The sequence below is a fragment of the Ochotona princeps genome, chromosome 6 (genome assembly GCF_030435755.1).
Source record: "Ochotona princeps isolate mOchPri1 chromosome 6, mOchPri1.hap1, whole genome shotgun sequence".
Taxonomy (NCBI): Eukaryota; Metazoa; Chordata; class Mammalia; order Lagomorpha; family Ochotonidae; genus Ochotona; species Ochotona princeps.
The window spans coordinates 36476561-36495492 of NC_080837.1; the positions used below are offsets into that span (position 1 = coordinate 36476561).

General features: G+C 50.7%; 1 protein-coding gene across 1 annotated transcript in view; it reads left to right on the top strand.

The window, feature by feature from the left end:
* Positions 1-18932, top strand: part of EHD4 (EH domain containing 4) — an 81157-nt gene that overhangs the window by 58085 nt on the left and 4140 nt on the right. Inside the window, exons 4-5 of the mRNA XM_004578154.2 lie at positions 7596-8008; positions 15568-15732. Coding sequence (XP_004578211.1) covers positions 7596-8008; positions 15568-15732 — 578 coding nt within the window. The remainder of the gene's footprint in view (positions 1-7595; positions 8009-15567; positions 15733-18932) is intronic.

The following is an 18932-nucleotide window of genomic DNA, read 5'->3' on the forward strand; positions in this document are numbered from 1 at the left end:
GTTTGAGTCCTAGCTGGTCCACTTCTGATCCAGCTCCCTGCTGATACCTATCCTGGCAAAGCAGCAGAGGATGACCCAAGTGCTTGGGCCCCTGCACCCACGGGGGTCACCCAGATGGAGTTCTCAGCTCCTGGCTTTGGCCTGACCATGTCTCAGCTGTTCCTGCCATTTGGAGAGTGAACCAGAGGATGGAGGAGCTCACTCTATCTTTCCTTGTCTCTCTGTTGCTCTGCCATTCAAATAAATGAATGCATGAATAAATCTTTTTTTTAAAAGACTATGAGAGGGCCTGGCAGCGTGGCCTAGTGGCTAAAGTCCTCGCCTTGAATGCCCCGGGATCCCATATGGGTGCCGGTTCTAGTCCCGGCAGCTCCACTTCCCATCCAGCTCCCTGCTTGTGGCCTGGGAAAGCAGTCGAGGACGGCCCAATGCGTTGGGACCCTGCACCTGCGTGGGAGACCCGGAAGAGGTTCCTGGTTCCCGGCGCGCACCGGCCCGTTGCGGCTCACTTGGGGAGTGAAACATCGGATGGAGGATCTTCCTCTCTGTCTCTCCTCCTCTGTGTATATCCGGCTTTATAATAATAATAATAAAATCTTTTAAAAAAAAAAAGACTATGAGAAAAGGCCAAAGCTAGCCATGGAGAATGTGTTCTATAAAACAGTTTTGGATATCAGCTTTGTGTAGTGAGGGGAGAGAGTTGTTTGAGGACTGGATTGGAGAAGACAGAGCTGGAGACAAGAAAAGGACAGGGGACAAGGCAGGGCGGGATGAGGCAGGTGGACCATCAGCTCTCTGTGTCTATCTCTGTTGGGCACTGGCTGGACCAGGTGTGGAGGGACAACAAGGTCAATGTAAAGCCTGGCACCTTGGGGTCATGCCAGCAAATGAGCCCAGGAAGTGGTAAGTAGAGTCGTGGAACAGTGTCCCTGCAGGGCCCTCCAGGAGAGCTACTTGTCATATCCCCTTGACACATGTAGACATGACACTTAGCCTGAATCAGGGTCTGCTGACTCCCAAAAGGCCAGGGTGATCTGGGCTAAGAGGAAAGTTGGGAAGCAGCTTAGCTGTTTTCAGTTAGGCAAGCAACTGCCCACCCCAAGGGTACAGGGAGTTATGTGGGGAGTGAGAACTTGGCCACGGTTCTGGCTTCATCCATTATCCCGCGTCCTTTTATGGACACACATCTTGTTCAGAACTCATATAAATAAGAGCTTGGCTCCAGGAAGAACTTGAGACCATTTCTTCCTCCTCTTGTTCTATTAAAAATAGACAGCCCCCGTGACGCCTCGGGGAGTCCTGCCTGGCTTACCTGCTCCCTCCTCAGGTGCCATTTCCTGGTGGGGATGAAGGACCAAAGTTCCTTTTGAAAGGAAGCGCCTGGCTGGGTGGCAGCGGCCTCTTCCTTCCTGCCCCGTCCCTTTGTTCCCAGAATGTACAGCCAGGAATGCCAGGCTGCCACCTTCTGCAGGACAAAGTTTCTTTTTTCAGCTCCCAAAGCTTTTGGGTGCTATTGCCAAGGGATTTTTAAACAGGTGGCCTGATTGCACCTCTGTTTTCTTCCATAACAAGTACTTGAAATTCTTAAGGAATTTGCCTTCCCATAATTGAATGAGTAAAGGTTGAAAATATGGTGAGTACCATGGGAAGGTTCTGATATTGGGTGCATTTCTGCATGGGCATACACACACGATTTCCCACATGCCTGTTCACAAGCACACACACAGATCTACTATCTAGGCCATGCGAAACTGATTCTCAGAAACTCTGAGCCTTCTTGCTCTTCTCCTGTCACCGTGAGAGCCTGCCTACCTTACTGCCTTGACCAGAAGGTAGGGCACTGAGGAAATTACCCAGCCCCCAGAGTTCAAGTCAGGAGCCTGATTTTACATTAGGGCTCTTGAATGGCTGCTAAGACTGAACTGCTTCTAAAGGTTGGGCTTTTCCCTTCACCACCTTTGCCTTCACATATGGCCAGATGATTTACCCCAGCCCCTGAACAAACACATCTCCACTTCCTGGGCCATTCAACAGGCTGTGGAAATGGGTCTCGTTAAACAAGTTTAGCAACCTTGCGGTTTTTTCTTCCATATTTTTACTCTATAAGCCAATTTTATCAGGGTAGAAGGGCATTTCACTAAGTTGTGGCAGGTTCACAGATGTTTATTTTGTTAGGAAAAAGAAAGTGAACACTGCACAGAGGGGTCTTCAAAAAATTCATGGAAAATGTATTTTGCGAAGACACTGTATGGAGTCTTAAAAGTCTTTGCACTGAAACAAACTTTTAATTTCATCTTTCTACAAACTTTCCTAAGTGCCTGGAATAACATACTTGTATAATAATTGGAAAATTCCAAGGTTTGTGTTAAGTAAGTGCATGTACTTGTATAACCACCACCATCATCGAGATTATAAAAACTTTCCTGGGCAAGCAAATTAAGATGAAGACACTGCTTTGAATTCCCAGCTCTTGTATTGGGGTGCCTGAATTCAGGTACTAGCCTTGCTTCTGATTCCAATTTCCTGCTAATGTACACACTGAGAGGGAACAAGGGATGGCTTGGGTAGTTGAGTCCCTGGCTACCCCCACGGGAGAACTGGATCAAGAGGCTGGCTCTTTACCTCATCATGACCCAGCTCTGGCTATTGCTAATGTGAGTTTCAGTTCAATAAATGAATCTTTACAACAACCCTGTGAAGATCAAACCAAACAGTAGCCCAGGGCCACATGCAGTCTGAGGGTGACCAATGGCTCTTCATCAGCTTTTGGTGGCTAAGCCTTTCACAGGCCTGCTTAGCAGGGTGGCTGACTATGGTTCTGATAGGAAGCTAGCATCCTCTGTAACAGAATGTTGAGAATACTCCTTGTTGCCACCTTGCCAGGCACAGATGTGTGCCTCAAGTTATCTCAGCCAGGTTAGTTCCCAGGCGGCTTCCTGGAGCTGGCCAGTGTCCATGACCACAATCCCAGGTTTATTGCCTCTTTAAAAGCAACAGGTAGAATGCCATCCCTTCTCCAAGCAAGTAAAGGAAGTCCACAAGGCCTTCCCAAGCCCATTGCTCTGCTTATAAAATAGGAATGGTTTTTCCTTGTTTGAGTTCTCGTATCCATTTTCCATGCACTGCCTCTCTCCTTTGGCATAAGTGTCATTACACTGTTTCTTTACCCCCTGGATGCATACTCTGCTTCCCCCAGACTGAAGTCCTTTAGCAAACATTTGTTGCATGCACAGCACTTCCTCCCACCTCTACTCTGCACCAGACACTGGAAAGAAAAGTTTTAAAAATGGACAGCAGATAACATTTTTTGAGAGCTCTGTGGGTACCCAGCAGATTCTATGCTTCCCTGATCTTAATTTGGCTGCTCTGTGAGGTCTTTGGGCACGATTATTGGCCCCACTTCGCAGAGGAGAAAGTAGGACACAGAGGAAAGCAATGGAGGATGGCCCAAGTACTTGGGAGACCAGAAGCAGCTCCTGGCTTAGGCCTGACCAGCCCTGGCGATTGTGGCTATTTAGATGCAATAAGACTGTCTTTTTTTTTTTTTTTTTTTTTCTTTTTACAAATTTTTAAAGTTTTTTAGTAGAGAAACAAAAAAGCCAGGAACCAGAACTTGACTTAGCTCTCCCAGGTGGGTGGCAGGAACCCAGTTATTTTTGTAGGATCAGATAACTCACAAATTTAATGGGAAGGTGAAATAAATAGGCTCAGGAAAGGGATAAGAAACCTCCACCATTGGACTCTCAGCTCAGCCAACACTGCCACAGATATATTTGTTTTAGTTTTCAGTTGTTTATTTGAAAGGCAGGTAAAGAAATATCCCCTGCACTTGTTCACCCCCTAAATGCTTGCAACAGCCAGAGCTGAACCATGTAAAGCCAGGAGTCCGGAACTCATGCCACGTGTAGTGGCAGAGACCTAGTTGAACCACCACCTGCTGCCTCCCAGGGTGCACACTGAGCAGGCAACTGGAAGAAGGAATAGAACAGGGACTGAAACCCAGGTGTTCAAACATGGAATGCAGACATCCTTGGAGGAATTGTAACCGCTACACTGAGCCAACCACCTGTCTTATGAATGTATGTGTTCTTTCCTGGGACTTTGCACCACTCCCTCAGGTTCAGCATTCCACTCTGGTGGAATGGATGGATGTCTGATTGTAGATCACTCACCTGTGCCCCCCACTTGCTAAGGGACAGCGTCACACCTTCAGCTTCTGTGGCCCACAAAAGACACCCCCCACCAGACAGAAGGCATCCAGCAAACAGCCAGCTCATGGCCACTCCAACATACACCTGGACACAGCGTTCCCTTTCCTCTGTTTCCGAGCCTTCAGGAACCCTAATTCAGATCCCCAGGGAGACAGAGAAAGGGTGTCTGGGTGAAGGGCCAAGCTGGCCAGCCGCCCATAGGACCTCCTGCCGTGGCTCTGCTGAGCCGGTCACCCTCCCCGGGTGGCTCCTAGGCATCAGTTCCTCTGCTGGGAGTCTCCCACCTGCGGCCTGGGCCCACGACAGTCTCTTGGGTTTTCTTGGGAGGCTGACTGTCATGGCCTTACAGGAACAGGACTCGGGGTGAGATCTTGACTCAAAGTCTGCATATATCTGTAGAATCTGTTCAAGGAGTCTTGGGCTTCCCTCTGAGCTGAGCTAGCTGCTGAAGGAGCGCGAGGCAGACTCAGCCCATATTCCAAGTGCTGCCTTTTTGCCCTCCTCATCCCCCAGCAGGGCAGCAGAGTGGCAAGTGACAGTGTGCCCTATGCAGGCCAGATGTGCACTTATCACAGACCCCACCCTCCAGGCAGTGGCTTCCTCTGGTAAGGGATACTCAGGGGCAGAGGGAGGCTGAGAGCATTTCTGATTGTTGTGTTTTTATTTTTTTTAAAGCTACTTGTTCAACTGTTCCCTTTTACGTGGGTTCAAGTCCACCGACCCCTCTTCTTTTGATGAATGCGTCATTCCCTTCCAGACACTGTCTATCTGCCCTGAATCCCACACTCCCCCATCCCCAGAGACTGCAACATCCTTAACTCTTCCTCGTGTTTCGCAGCTATGCTGCAGTACTGAACTAGAGACTGTGGAACTTGGCTTGGTGTTTTAACATTGTGTGAGTGACATCTTGCTGCTGTTACCCTTTGGAATACATTTTTTACTTGGCATTTGTGGGGTTGAGGGGGAGGAGATTTACCTGTATTGACAAGTGAAGTTGTGACAATAAATCTGTCTTCCCTGCTGTGTAGCATTTTGTTAGTGAAGTGAACTAAGCTTGGAAAAGAGAAAGAACTCCTCCCATCCACTAATCACTTTCCAAATAGCTGCAATGACAGGTGCTGGAGTAGAGTGAACCTGGGAGCCAGGAATTCAATCCAGGTCTCCCACGTGAGTGGCAGGAACCCAACTCCTTGAGCCAGCACCACTGCTCCCAAGATCTGCCTTAACTGGAAGCTAGAGTCAGGAGCCAAAGTTGACTGTTGAACTCTGACATTCTTATATGGGACACAGGCACCACAACACCAACTGCTTTTTTTTTAAAAAGATTTATTCATTTTATTACAGCCAGATATACAGAGGAGGAGAGACAGAGAGGAAGATCTTCCGTCCGATGATTCACTCCCCAAGTGAGCCGCAACGGGCCGATGTGCACCAATCAGAAGCCGGGAACCTGGAACCTCCTCCGGGTCTCCCATGCGGGTGCAGTGTCCCAATGCATTGAGCCGTCCTCGACTGCTTTCCCAGGCCCCAAGCAGGGAGCTGGATGGGAAGTGGAGCTGCCGGGATTAGAACCGGCGCCTATATGGGATCCCGGGGCGTTCAAGGCGAGGACTTTAGCCGCTAGGCCACGCCACCAGGCCCAACACCAACTCCTTTTTAAAAAGTATCTGAAATGGAGACCAGCACTGCAGCATAGCAGGTAAAACTGCCGTCTACAGTACCAGCATCCTATATGGGTGCCAGTTCAAGTCCCAGCTATTCTGCTTCTAAATCTAGCTCTTTGCTGATGTCCTGGGAAAACAGAAAAGGATGGCCTAAGTGCTTGGACCCCTGCACCCATGTGGGAAACCTGGAAGGATCTCTTAGCTCCGGCTTCAGATCAACATCTAGCCATTGTGGCCCTCTGAAAAGTGAATTAATAGATGAAAAAAAAAATCCCTCTCTCTCCCTCTCTCTCTCACTGCCTTTCAAATAAATAAATCAAACTTAAAATATATATGCATATATCTAAGAGACCAGCATGGTGGTATAGTAGATTAAGCCTTTACCTGCAATGCTGTCATCCCATATTGGTACACCAATGCAAGCCCCAGCTGCTCTCCTCCCAATCCAGTTCCCTGCTAATGTACCTGGGAAATCTAGCAGAAGGTGGTACAAATTCTTATGTCTGAGTCATTGGGTCTGTGTCACCCATTTGGAGTTCTAGGCTACAAGCTTCAGCCTGGCCCAGGCCTGGCTGCCGTGATCATTTGGGAAGTGAACCAGTAGGCAAAAGATCTCTCTGTGTTAGTCTCCATCTCACAGTGCCTTTCACAGAAATAAAAATAAATCTTTAAGAAAAAAAAAAAAGAATGAGGCCAGTAAGGCAGAGGGTCAAAATATATTGGAAGTAGTGTATCCACACTCTGGACTCTGACATAATCTTCATGGAAAATGCATAGTAAGACAAAGCTATGGATGGTTCCAAAATTTTGTGCATTGGAATAAGCCTTCCTTTTATTGCTGTGTTCCCCCAAACTCTTGGCAGGACTCTCCTATATTTGAGACTTTCCAAAGTCAGAAAGGAACAGTTGGCCAGGGGAATGGGAGTCAGAGCAGGTGGCACGTGGGGGCCGACCGAGCCAGATGGAGGCTCCACTTGTGCCGCCCATCCCCTTGAGATTAAAAATAGCCCTGGTGGGCTTGGCCTCCTCTTGTTTGCTTCTCGTGGGAATCTGCCTCCCTAAGGACATGCCTGAGAGTCTTGACCTCGGGCCGAAGAGGGTTTATTTAGCTGCATGATTTGGATTGAATTGGTCGGTGGCCAAAGTGAGCTGAACAGACTATGTTGTGGACCTGGCCATTTAAAAAAAGAAATTGGCAAGAGGCTACTTCACAGAATGGCTGAGAGACATAATTTTTAAAAATATGTGTATTTGTGAACCACTTAAGCTATGAATAGTCCAAATGATAAACAGTCATGCCCTGGCTGACCTCTGACCTCTTCACACCCTACAAGCTTGAATTCAGAGAGTCACCCCCTCACACACACACTTGCTGTATACTCTGCAGCTGGGAGCAGCCTCCAAACTTTCCACCCTGCTTCTTGAGTGCTCCCAGGGATGTGAGACTAGCCATAACTTTGAGCCATCGTCTGTAGTGGCTCAGAGCTCCTAATTCCAGGTGAAATAAGACATGCATGGGAACTACATGGGCTTGCAAACACAGAAGGTGGCAAAACTCAACCCATGCCAGCCCAGAACCTGGCAATAACCAGGAATAGCCAGTCTAGGGCCCCAAGTGAAGCGATTTTCCCTCTGACACACAGGGCTTTCCACAGGCAACCCCCACGCCCTTCCAAGTGCCTCATCCTTCAACAACAACATGCCCTTGTCTCCCCATCAGGGTATGACTTCTGCCAGGTCCTGCAGTGGTTTGCCGAGCGGGTCGACAGGATCATCCTGCTCTTCGATGCCCACAAGTTGGATATCTCAGATGAGTTCTCGGAAGCCATTAAGGCCTTCCGGGGCCAGGATGACAAGATCCGTGTGGTGCTGAACAAGGCTGACCAGGTGGACACGCAGCAGCTGATGCGGGTGTACGGGGCTCTCATGTGGTCCCTGGGCAAGGTCATCAACACACCTGAGGTGCTGCGTGTGTACATCGGCTCCTTCTGGGCCCAGCCCCTGCAGAACACAGACAACCGCCGGCTCTTCGAGGCAGAGGCTCAGGACCTCTTCAGGGACATCCAGAGCCTTCCCCAGAAGGCGGCCGTACGCAAGCTCAATGACCTCATCAAGCGAGCAAGGCTGGCCAAGGTAAGCCGGGAGACTCCATGAATGCCACAATGGAGAGGGGCAGGGGACTCTACTCCATTAAGCATGAGGGCTAGAGCACATGGTGGGTTAGCAATGGAGCCCCAAACCCAAGGCACCCTGCTCACATTCTAGTCCCAGGCTCTGTGGCCTTGGGCAGGTGGCTGAAGCTGAGGGTCTCAAGACACTTTAGAGAATGCGGTGTGACCATTTGTCAGTGCAAAAATGCTAAGCATGGTACCGGGCATAAGTAGTGAATGCAGTCAGACAGTGTGGACAGAACTAGTGAGCCTCCCACCAGTCCCCAGGAGCATGCTGGCTCCAAGCTAACCTGTACAGGAGGCTGGTTTGGAGTTGCAGTCTCTCCCCTCCTGAGTTGAGAGACAGGCAGATAGAGCTCATATCTGCTGGCTCATTTCCAAATGTCTGCAACAGCTACAGCTGAGTGTGGGCCAAAGCAGAGGAATTAGAAACTGGATCCAGGTCTCCCACGTGGGTGACAGGGATGTAAGTATTTGAGTGATCATTGCCACTTCCAAGCATTGCACTGATGAGAAGCTGGAATTCATCAGTGGACACCAAAAGGTAGACCCAGGCATTTCTAATATGGGCATTGGCATCCTGACCACAGGGCTGAATGCCTACCCCAGGCCCTGCTTAGGGCTGAGCATCTGCAGCCATGTTCCAGTTTCTAGGTCAGTAAGGAGCAAGCGCTGGCTGGAAGTGCTGAGCCCCGGTGGCTGTAGAGAGCTGCCTGCTGTCCTTGGGTGCTAGGCCTTTCTGCAGGAGCTGGCCCAGCCTGGGTTTGAAGACAGAGGGTGGCTCTGTGTTCATGTGCTGTGGAGAATACAGGCCCTGTGCTGCACGGCGGGTGGGTGGCCAAGCTTGCCGAGCTTTCTGAAGGGAAGAAAGCTTGTTGGTTTTTTTTTTTTCTTCCTAAGAATAGTATCTGGCTTGTTCCTCTTTACAAAGGAAAACGTTTGAAGTGCAGATATTTGCAGTCAGAGCTTTGCAGTGCCAGCTGCTCACAGCACAGTACCACACCGAGAGTGGGGACAGGAAATGTTCCTGGCTGTGCTAGAAGCCGAGCTCAGCACTAAGGCACAGCCTGGGGAGCACACTGCCACACTGGCAGGCTGTGCCCCTGCACTTGTCATTCTTATGTGCACATGGAGTCGTCTGAATGCTTCCCTCTGGGAGGGCTTGTTTTTCCTAAAAGGATTTTAATTGGGCAGGTTCATCCTTCTCTTAACCAGTTTTGTCTGCTGGTCCACCGCTCAGATTCCCACAATAGCCAGGGCTGGGCCAAGCTGAAGTCAAGAACTGGGACCCCATCGATCTCTTGTGGGTGGCAGGGACCCAAGGGCTTCGACTGTCACAGGGTGCACATTAGCAGGAAACTGGAACTGGAAATGAGCCGAAACTCAGACTCAGGCACTGTGATATGCAGGTGTCATCTTAACCACTGAGCCAATTGCCTACCTCGTCCAGTTTCTGTTTAAGTATGTATCTGTTTATTTAGAGGAGTAACAGAAAGAGATCTTCCATCTAGACTTTAACAGCCCGGGCTAGTCCAGACCAAAGCTAGCAAGTGAAAAGCTTCATCCTGGTCTCCCACCTGGGTGACAGGAAACCAAGTACTCAGGCTATCTTCTGACACCTTTCCGGACACATTCGCAGGCAACTAAATCGAAAACAGTCAAGGAGTCAGACGGGCACTCCGATTTGAGATGCTGGTGTCGCAAGTGGCAACTTGACACATTGGGCCACAATAGCAGCCCTTCCCTCAGTTTTCCTTAAATGGGTTCCAGAAGTTGCACGATATGTACCACTTATGTCATTTTATCAGATCCTGTCCTTCATTGCATGTGGTTTGGCTTTGTTATCCTCATTTCACACATGAGGAAACTAAGGCTGGAAAAGATGAACTAATTCCCTGAGCCATAATAGCCTGCAGGGTGCAAGATAGAGATTCCAACCCCAGGCAGACTGCTGGTCCAGGAGTGTCCGCCCACAAGCCGGAATGGACAGCATCTATATTAGCTCCTTCCCTGTGTCCTTGCTTTCTGCAATTAGCTGTCATTCTGTTTCTTCCACAGAATACTCCATCCACAGAAACCCACAACTTAAGGGGTAACCTAAGAAGTGTCCAATCTGGGGCAGAGCAGGGGATGGGGTGTTTATTCCTGGAACATCATATTCCCATCTGATCCAGAAGGTGCCTTCTTAGCTTAATCAAACTCCAAGTGTCGTGGCTTTATGATAGCATGAAAAGCTGTTGTGAATTCCCAGCATCACCCTACTTCTTTTTTCTTAGATTTGGTTTTTGTTGTTTGTTTTTCATAACTCTCCATTTTAAGGAACCAGAAGCCTGTTGGAATGGGTTTTGGGTTAACCTCAAGATCATATTTTATGCGATCGGGACACCCTCCTAAGGCTGTTCACACTTTGAGATGCCCTTCAGGGTAACGGAAGGATTCTTTAAAGTAAGCTATCCTGTGAGAACCCCAACAAGGGTTTGGAAAATATAGCTTCATATTCTCTAGCTGTAATTAAAGTAGCCACATGAAAGAGCTTACAGACTTTATAGCAGTGCTACAGGGACCTGTGCATGGCAGTCCAGTGTTTCCTGTTCACTGCCAGACCTCACCCTTCATGAATGCATTGCCCAAGAACAGGAAAGGGTCCCACCCATTTGGAAATCTTTGCTCAACAAAAAAATGAGGCAACATTTGAGGAAGGAACCCATAAAACTGAAGAGAAACACTCAGCAATTTCCCAGGGCTCCCTGTTACTGCTCTGTGGGATTCAGCTGGTTTTCTAAATGGGTTCTCTGCTTAATCTTGCACAGATTGCAGGCAGAGCCCAGCTTTCCCGGCTGTCCTGGCTGTCCCATGCAAAAATCAGATGTTGTTAGCACCCCAGCTGGATGTAGGCTCAAGGGTAAATCTCTGTCAGCGGCTGATGAGATTGCTTTAATGCTTGGTCCCAGGCAGGTCTTTAAAAATAGCACAGCAGGCAGCCCAGAGCTGTTGGTGGGAGCGCTAGAGCCCTTATAAGGATGCCTCTCTCAGAAGACTGACCTTAGGTGACTGTGGGGGATCCTCAAGTCCCCCTCTGACCATGTGGAAAACCACGTGCTCTCGGAGTGCCTTTTGATCTGAACAGAATAACAAAGCTTTTTTTTGGCCCCCCTCGCCATCTCACACTCACCAACCCTGTGGGCTGGCTTCTGGGGCTCCGGTTTGTTCACTGGAGATTGACATGTTGTTGTGAACCCACCTTTAAAATGTGCTGATTGCCTGTTGCTACATGTTCTCTGCCTTTCTGGCTGAGCTTACCACCATGCAGGCTTTCGCCACACAGGCTTTCGGGGGGTGGGGGTGTTTATAACGAGTAGAGGCCAATGTGGGGCTGGGTTTGGCCAGGTGGCCTTGCTCTAGCTACTGCCCAGCAGTTAATTCCACAAATGGTGCTGTCCTGCCATGCACACTGGTAGCTCCCAACCGCAGCTGCCTGGGATGCTCTCCATGCCTAGGGTGAATATAAGCAACGGCACTCAAGTCCGAGCATCTCACTGCTGGGGACACATACACACACATTGCTGAACACATTAATGGCACTTGTGGCAGCCTCTCTAGGGTGAGAACAGTGTGTGAATTCAGGTGCATTTCAGAGAGAGGAGATCCTTCTCCACACAGCAAGTCATTATTCCCAGAGAGAAACTGACACTTTGGACACTTTGTCATTTGGCTCTGTATGATTTGGCCCCCAGTCATCCTTGGTAGCTGACTTGGGGCTTTTCCTGTTTGAAAGTAGGGAAAGGCAAAACTGAAGCAGTGCCCTATCCTCATGAATTACACACTCCTCCTGTTAGCCCTCATGTCTGAGGAATTCCTTCATGGTTCAGTGAAGGTCAAACAGCCTCCTCCACAGTCCCTGCCACTCCAGCTAGTCCTCAGCCGTCAGTAGCAGGGGACACTTACACTCCTCTTCTCACGGCAAGGTACACTTGGATATGTGGGTGATGCCTGCTCCCCGCAGCAGCTCATCCGGCAAGGACCAGGGCCTGAGCCTACCCCTTCCTCCCTTCCTTCTTCTTCCTACTCCTCCTCTGCTTCATCCTGAAGAAAAGAAACCCTCATTCTGTTTCCACTTGCTTCTGTGGCCAGGGCTGGCCCTCTGGTGCTTTTTTGCTGGGATCTTTTACCCTTTAGGGCAGGTGTCAGCCTTTGGAATTGGCTGTGGCCTTGAGCCCCTCAGGTGCGGGCTCTTCCTGCATGCCCATGTGGTGTTCTAGGAGGTGTGCAGTAACATAGCTGTTTTCTGGTACACTAGTGACCTCCAGAACTTCCCAAAGTCCTGGGGCTGATCAGATATCATGCCTGCAGCCACAGCTTCCATACATTTATTCCATAGGTCACACCTCATTTGGAATTCCAGATTTTTAGCAGTGTTGGAGATTTTAGTTCATAGCCACAGGACTAATTAATTCCAGCAGGACAGGAGTGAGGTCATTGAGTGCAGTGCCAGCTCTGCCATCTCCTGGCGAGCTGTATGACCTTGAACATATCATTTGAATTTCCTGGAATCAAAAGATAACGTCAGTGCAGAGATCCCTTCCAGATTCAGTCTTCATATTTCCCAGAATCACCATTTGCCATGGAACTTGACAAACTTCACATCAGCACCCGCCTGCCCCCTGTGGGAGCTCTGATCCTGGGTTATTGCCTAGGACACTCCAGGAAAGACATAAGAGTGGGGCAGCCATGCAGAGGCTGTGGCAGAGCAGGCCAGTGGAACTTTCTAGAACTAGGGGATGGGCCTGAGAGCAACCTGCCATATGAGCAGGTCACCTGAGGGTCATGACACAGATAATATGAGGCAAGTGGGAGGAGGTGGAGGGAACTGAGACCTGGCACGAGATCAGGGCACTGGAAACCGTGCACGCATTGTGTAGTAACCTCAGTCATCGGCCAGTAAACATCACAGGATCTAAGATGACAGAGGTGAGGCCAGTCAGTGGGTGGAGAGGTGTGGCAGGTGCATGGATATGGGAGCAGGGACTAAGCCTTGCCTGGTCAGGGGTTGGCAGCTCAGAGGTGCCCACCTGGCAGGCTCTGGGAGAGGGCATCTAAGTGAGAAGACCTTATGGATGGGAAGCTGAGCCATTTCCTGCTCCAGGGGCTGGCTCCAGTACCAAGGTTTCCAGGATGGCTGAGGCCACAACAGTGATGAGAGGGGCTGCAGAGTGTGACAATACCAACATGTCTTTGGGGGACCCCACCCCAGGTCTGCCCATACTGCACACCAGATATTCACGTCCATGGCAGGGTTCTCTGGTGTTACAGCTTAGTCAGCATCATGTCCTCAGGCACACAGTTGAAAGCCAGAATCGGAAATCAAGGGCTCCCAAACTTTGGTTTGCTTGGATCTCTCGAAGCATTGGCTGTTCATTTGTTTTCATCAGAAACACCAAGGAAGTGAACCAGTTTGCCAGTGACAGAGTTAGAGTCATCTTTCCAAATCTACTGGAAGGTGGCAGCAGTGTGTGCTCTAGGCACATAACCCCCACATAGCCGTCCTAGCCCGTTCAAGCACTGGGCCTGCCCAGCTTACATCAGGCAAGCTGTGGAATGTCTCTGTCTACCCTGGTATTCAGTTTCCATTCTGCCCCAAGATTACAGTAGGAGTCTGTTCTCTTTAATAGGATTTTCCATAACTGTGTTGTTGTTTGCTTTTTGTAATCACTCTTCTGTTTTCCATCTGCACTTATTTTAGTTACTTGCTTGACTTCTAAATTGTCTGGAGAATTCAGGCCACACAAAAGGAGCTTTTGTAATGAGTGTGGCTTACTGTCCCCGAGTGGGCCTAGCACAAGGGGGAGGGGTAATGCTGAAGAAGTGGCCACAGAGCTCTCCCAATGGGATGTCCCATTCCAACTAGCAGCAAGCATTGTGATCCAGGTTTCTGGGGCTTCACCCTTGGGCCTCCAGGCATCCTATCCCAGAGAGAGAGCATCTTCCTGCCAGCTGGGCCCAGGCAGCTGGCCTCCTGCAAAAATAACTTCAGTGTCTGTATACTAGGGCAAAGTCCTGGGTCTGGCGCTGTGTCATAGCAAGTTAAGCTGCTGCCCATAGTGCCTGCATCACATATGGGTGCTGCTTCAAATTTTAGCTGCTCTGCTTCCTACCCAGGTCCCTGCTATTGTGCCTGGGAAACTAGTAGAAGATGGCCCAAGTGCTTGAGTCCCTGTACCCACATGAAGAGGAGACCCACAAGAAGCTCCTGGCTTCAGCCTGGTCCAGCCCTGGTCACTGGTCATTTGGGGAGTGAAACAGAGAGTGAAAGATCTCTCTCTTCTTCTTTCTCACTATAATTCTACCTTTCAAATAAGCAAAATAAATCTGTTTTTTAAAAGTTCCAGCAACTCTGCTTCTGATCCAGCTCCTTCTCACTGCACCTGGGAAGGCAGCTGATGATAGCATAAGTGCTTGGGCCATCCATGTGGAAGACCCAGTGGAGTCCCCGACTCCTGGCTTTGGCTTGGCCCTAACCCACTGCTGCAGGCATTTAGAGGGTGAGTCAGCAAATGGAAGATGGATATCTCTCTTTGCCTTTTGAATAAATAAATCTTGTTTAAAAAGAAAGAAATGATTTGGATGCCGAGCCTGCACGGACCCGGGGCCTCACCTTGCCTGTGGAGGTGCTGGATTCTGATCTCACTGCTCATGAGGCACCATCTCCGGGTAGATCAGCCATCTATGTCACCTCCAGTTTCACTTCCTGGTGCTTCCAAGCAGTAGGTGAAACGGTCTCTAAGGTCTGCTGGTCAGTCACCAGGCTCAGCTGTTGGCCATCTGCTCACTTCCTGTCCCTTGGAGACTCCACTCAGCCATGGCCATGGAATCTCCCCACGTTAGCCACTCTTCCTCGGATCTGTTTCAGGGCAGAAAGCCGAAAGAGATGTTCAGGGCAGCCCCGCCTTGCCCCCACGGTCTTACCAGCACACCTGGCAAGTAGGAGAGCTCACAGCATTAGTGTGCCCCCTCTTCCAGAACCATCATCTGCTCAGATACTGCGCTGGCAGAACCTCCCTCTATATCCTCCAGCAGCTCCCAGCACCTCCTGAGCAGAGGCTAAATGCTGCCCACGCCTCCCACCCACCTCATGTGCCGTGACCCCGCAGACTCTGGTCCTATTGTCACCACCACCCTCCCTCATACGCTCTCTACCCACCCTGGCACTCATTCCTCCCACCATTCAAGGCCCACTCAAGTGTCCCCTCCTCCTTTGCTCTGTCACATTTCACTTCCCCATGCCTTTTTCTGGATCCTGCACTTCTGTCCGACCTTCAGCAATGGGGTTCTCTCCACTTACTCTCCCAGGGAGGTGAGGGGCTCATCCACTTTGTAGATCTGCCCTGCCCCCAACTCAAATATATCATTGAGGTCAGCTTTCTCTGCTTTGGCCCCTGGGGGCCTCACCCTCCCTCTGCCTCTGAACATGGTTGATTGTGGGTACCTGCATGGCAGGCCCTCACCTGCAATGTACCCCTGCAGGTGCATGCCTACATCATCAGCTACCTGAAGAAGGAGATGCCCAGCGTCTTTGGGAAGGAAAACAAGAAGCGGGAGCTCATCAGCAGGCTGCCGGAAATCTACATTCAGCTGCAGCGAGAATACCAGATCTCCGCGGGGGACTTCCCAGAGGTCAAGGCGATGCAGGTACAGGGAGCCCATTCCAGCATCCTGGGCAGCACCAGGTGGTCTGGCTGCCTCCCGGGTACGCTTGAGGGTCTTGGGACCTAGGATAGAGGAGAATGCAACAGATTTATTCCCTGAGTGCTGATCCGTGCGCATAGGTACCTAACATGGGGCAGGAATGGCACTTCAGCAGGAGACAGCACATGGAAAACACACATGAACAACCCTCTTAGACTATGTTCGGGAGGCAGCTCTGCTGTCCAGTGAGTTCCTCTCTTTAGAATTCCCAGAACCTTAAGGAAATCAGAGCCAGGATGGCTTTGAAGGTCACCTTGGGCAGGTTCTCCATACCCTGCCCAACCTTTTGAGGTTAAGTGCTCAGGCTGTGTCCCTGCTGCAAGCTTGAGAGGTCCCATCAGGCACACAAAACTCTGCAGCCAAGGCTGAGTTTCACTGAACACGGGCAGGGTTTATGGCAAGGCTGGCATTGGTGGCCTTCCTCTATCTCTGAGAGCCCCTGGAGCTGTCTGGGCCTGAATAGGGGCTGCACTCAGCCGCCCCAGGTTGACGTCAGCCAGGCATGGCCTCCTGAGCAATCCCCCTGCCTGTATGGCCTCTGGCCCAGCCCTACTCCCATAGCTGTGCCCATGCAGTCAGCTGCGTGGCTCTGCAAAGCCAGTGACACCAAGTGCAGTGTCTGTGTCTGGAGCCACCCACCAACTCCACACCCAGGGAAGAGGCCAGGCATCAGGGAGAGCTGGCTGAGCTTCTCTGGCTTTCTTCTGATTTCCCACATTGGATGGAGATGTGAGTTCCATGAACTATGTCTCTACAAAAGGGTGGACTGAGGACTTGTCGGAGGTCCACAGTGGGGGAGATGAGAGAAAGCATGCCTCACCTTCAGGGCGGTCCTGTCCAGGCCACTGCTCTGTGGAAACACCAAGAAGCTGAACATCTGGGGTTGTGCGTAAAGCACCTGGCTTGGGGTTATGATGCCACCTGAGAGACATCTGCATCCCAGGTGCAAACCACCTGGCCTTAAGGCCTGGCTCCACTCCAAGTTCCAGCTTCCTATTAATGTGCCCCAGGGTGGCAGCAAGTAATGGCTCAAGCACCCAGGTTCCTGCCACTCACATGGAAGACCTGGATTGAGTTCCAGGCTCCTGACCTTGACTGGGCCCAGCTCTGGCTATTAAGGGTACTTGGGGAGTGAACCAGAGATTCCTGTCTGTTACTGTCTATCTTCCAACTTAGTTTTTTTCTTTAAGTGATACAAAATAAACTTATTTAAAAGAGGAAGAAAAGCACACGATTTTCAGATTTGGGCTCAAACCTTCAAAAAGTACTCCAGAGGCCAGACAGAGCCCACCTGTGTGCTGACTGCTCTGGCCACAGCGATTTCTAGCCCTGAAGTTGGAGTGTGGTTGGCAAGGGCAACCGAGCAGGCATGGCCAGACGCAGGATGGTGGCCAGGGTTGGGGGTGCGGGGAGGGGGTAGGGGGGGATCAGCTGGCCAGGAAGGGAGGCTTTGGTGCTGGGCAGGTTTTACCATCAGCCTTGATAGATTGCTGACCCCAGGGTGGCTTCTGCTGCCTCTCTATGTGTAGCCAAATGTGTTTGCTGAAACTGAAGACAGAAACGCCTCTTGACTTCCAGTAGTGAAACAGGTAATCACCACACTCCAAGAGTGAGTTACCCCTTTTCTGATCAGCAGGTGGCATATCAAGGGCCCCCTAAGTCAGTTCCCCATTCACACCCTCGGGCTATGCCCTGCACCCCAGGACCAAGCTGCCTCCACTTGTCAGGTTTGGCAGGAAGGAACTCAGCACCCTGACTTAAATGAAAGTTAGGAAGACCTTCATATCACAGCAGTGCCAAGGACATGGCCAGGGTCGGAGTCTTTGCTGAACTTGCTTGGGGGCCCGGCCTGCTACTGACACCAGGGGAGCTGGGAGTGAGGGTTCTGCACCACCCTGACTGGTCTGCAGCTGGTGCAGCCAGGCCTGTTGTGGGTCTCCCGTGTGCATGTTGTGCTGCTGCAGCATGGCTGGTTGAATTATTTCCTGTCTGGATTCTCTCAGCCCACTCTCACAAGTCTGCAGCTCCACACAGCCAGTGACCCATGTCCTGTTCACAGCCATGTCCACAGCATCTAGGATGTAACAGGTGCTCACTTAATGCATGTGGGATAAATGTGTCAGTCTGTGTATGCCTGTGCCAGAGTAGACACCAGGAATGGGTGTTTTGTAGGTTTTACCCATTCCCTAATTGCACAGGGCATCTATTTATTTATTTATATAAATAGGGGAAGGTGACAGAGAAGGAGATAGAGATTTTCCATTTGCTGGTTCATTTCCCAAATGACTACAACAGCCCAGGCTGGTCTGGGTTGAAGCCAGGAACCTGGAGCTCCATCTGGGTCTTGCACATGGGTGGCAGGGCTCCAAGCACTTGGGCCATCTTCTATTGCTTTCCCAGGCATGTTAGCCGGGAGCTAGACCAGAAGTGGAGCGGCCAGGGCTCAAACCAGTATTCCATGTGGGATGCTGGCACTGCAAGCAATAGCTTGGGTCAATGTGCCACAATGGCTGCCCCTGCACAGAGCTCTTAGACCTGGAGTGTCTGGAGCAATGGCCTGGAAGCTGGAAGGAAACTCCTGCTGGAGAAGGGTACTGACTTGGGACACTTGCGGCTCATTGCCAGCACTCAGGGGGCTTTGCAGGGTCATGCAGGTAACAGGTGTCCCTGAGTACACTGAGTGAAACATGTTGGGTGACAGGAGCACTCAGCCTCACGCCACTGCATCTTGGACCATGTCAGGGTCACAAGAGAGCTTCCTGTTCCCGTGGACTGAGCTTGTCAGGGTAGCCCAAAGCCCAGTTGGATTTTGAAGGTGCCTCTCTGGTACTAGGGCAGGGGCCATGCCACACACGTAGGATGGAGCAGGGACGCTGAGCCCAGATGTTTCAGCACTCCAGACCAGCAGGAATGCTGGGCTCCGCCATCTCAGCGTCCTCCCACTGGCCGGGGAATGTCCTGGCTGTGGCCGCTGTGGGCATTTCCAGCAGCAGGGGGCGCCAGAGCCTTCCCTGCTGGCTCAAGGGGCTGGAAGCCTTTCTGGTCACCTTTCTGGCAACATTTGTATGGCAGCTGTTGCCCTGTCTGTCTGCCCATTACTGCAGTGTGTCACTGCACTCATCTCAGTAGGAAGTATTTGGTAG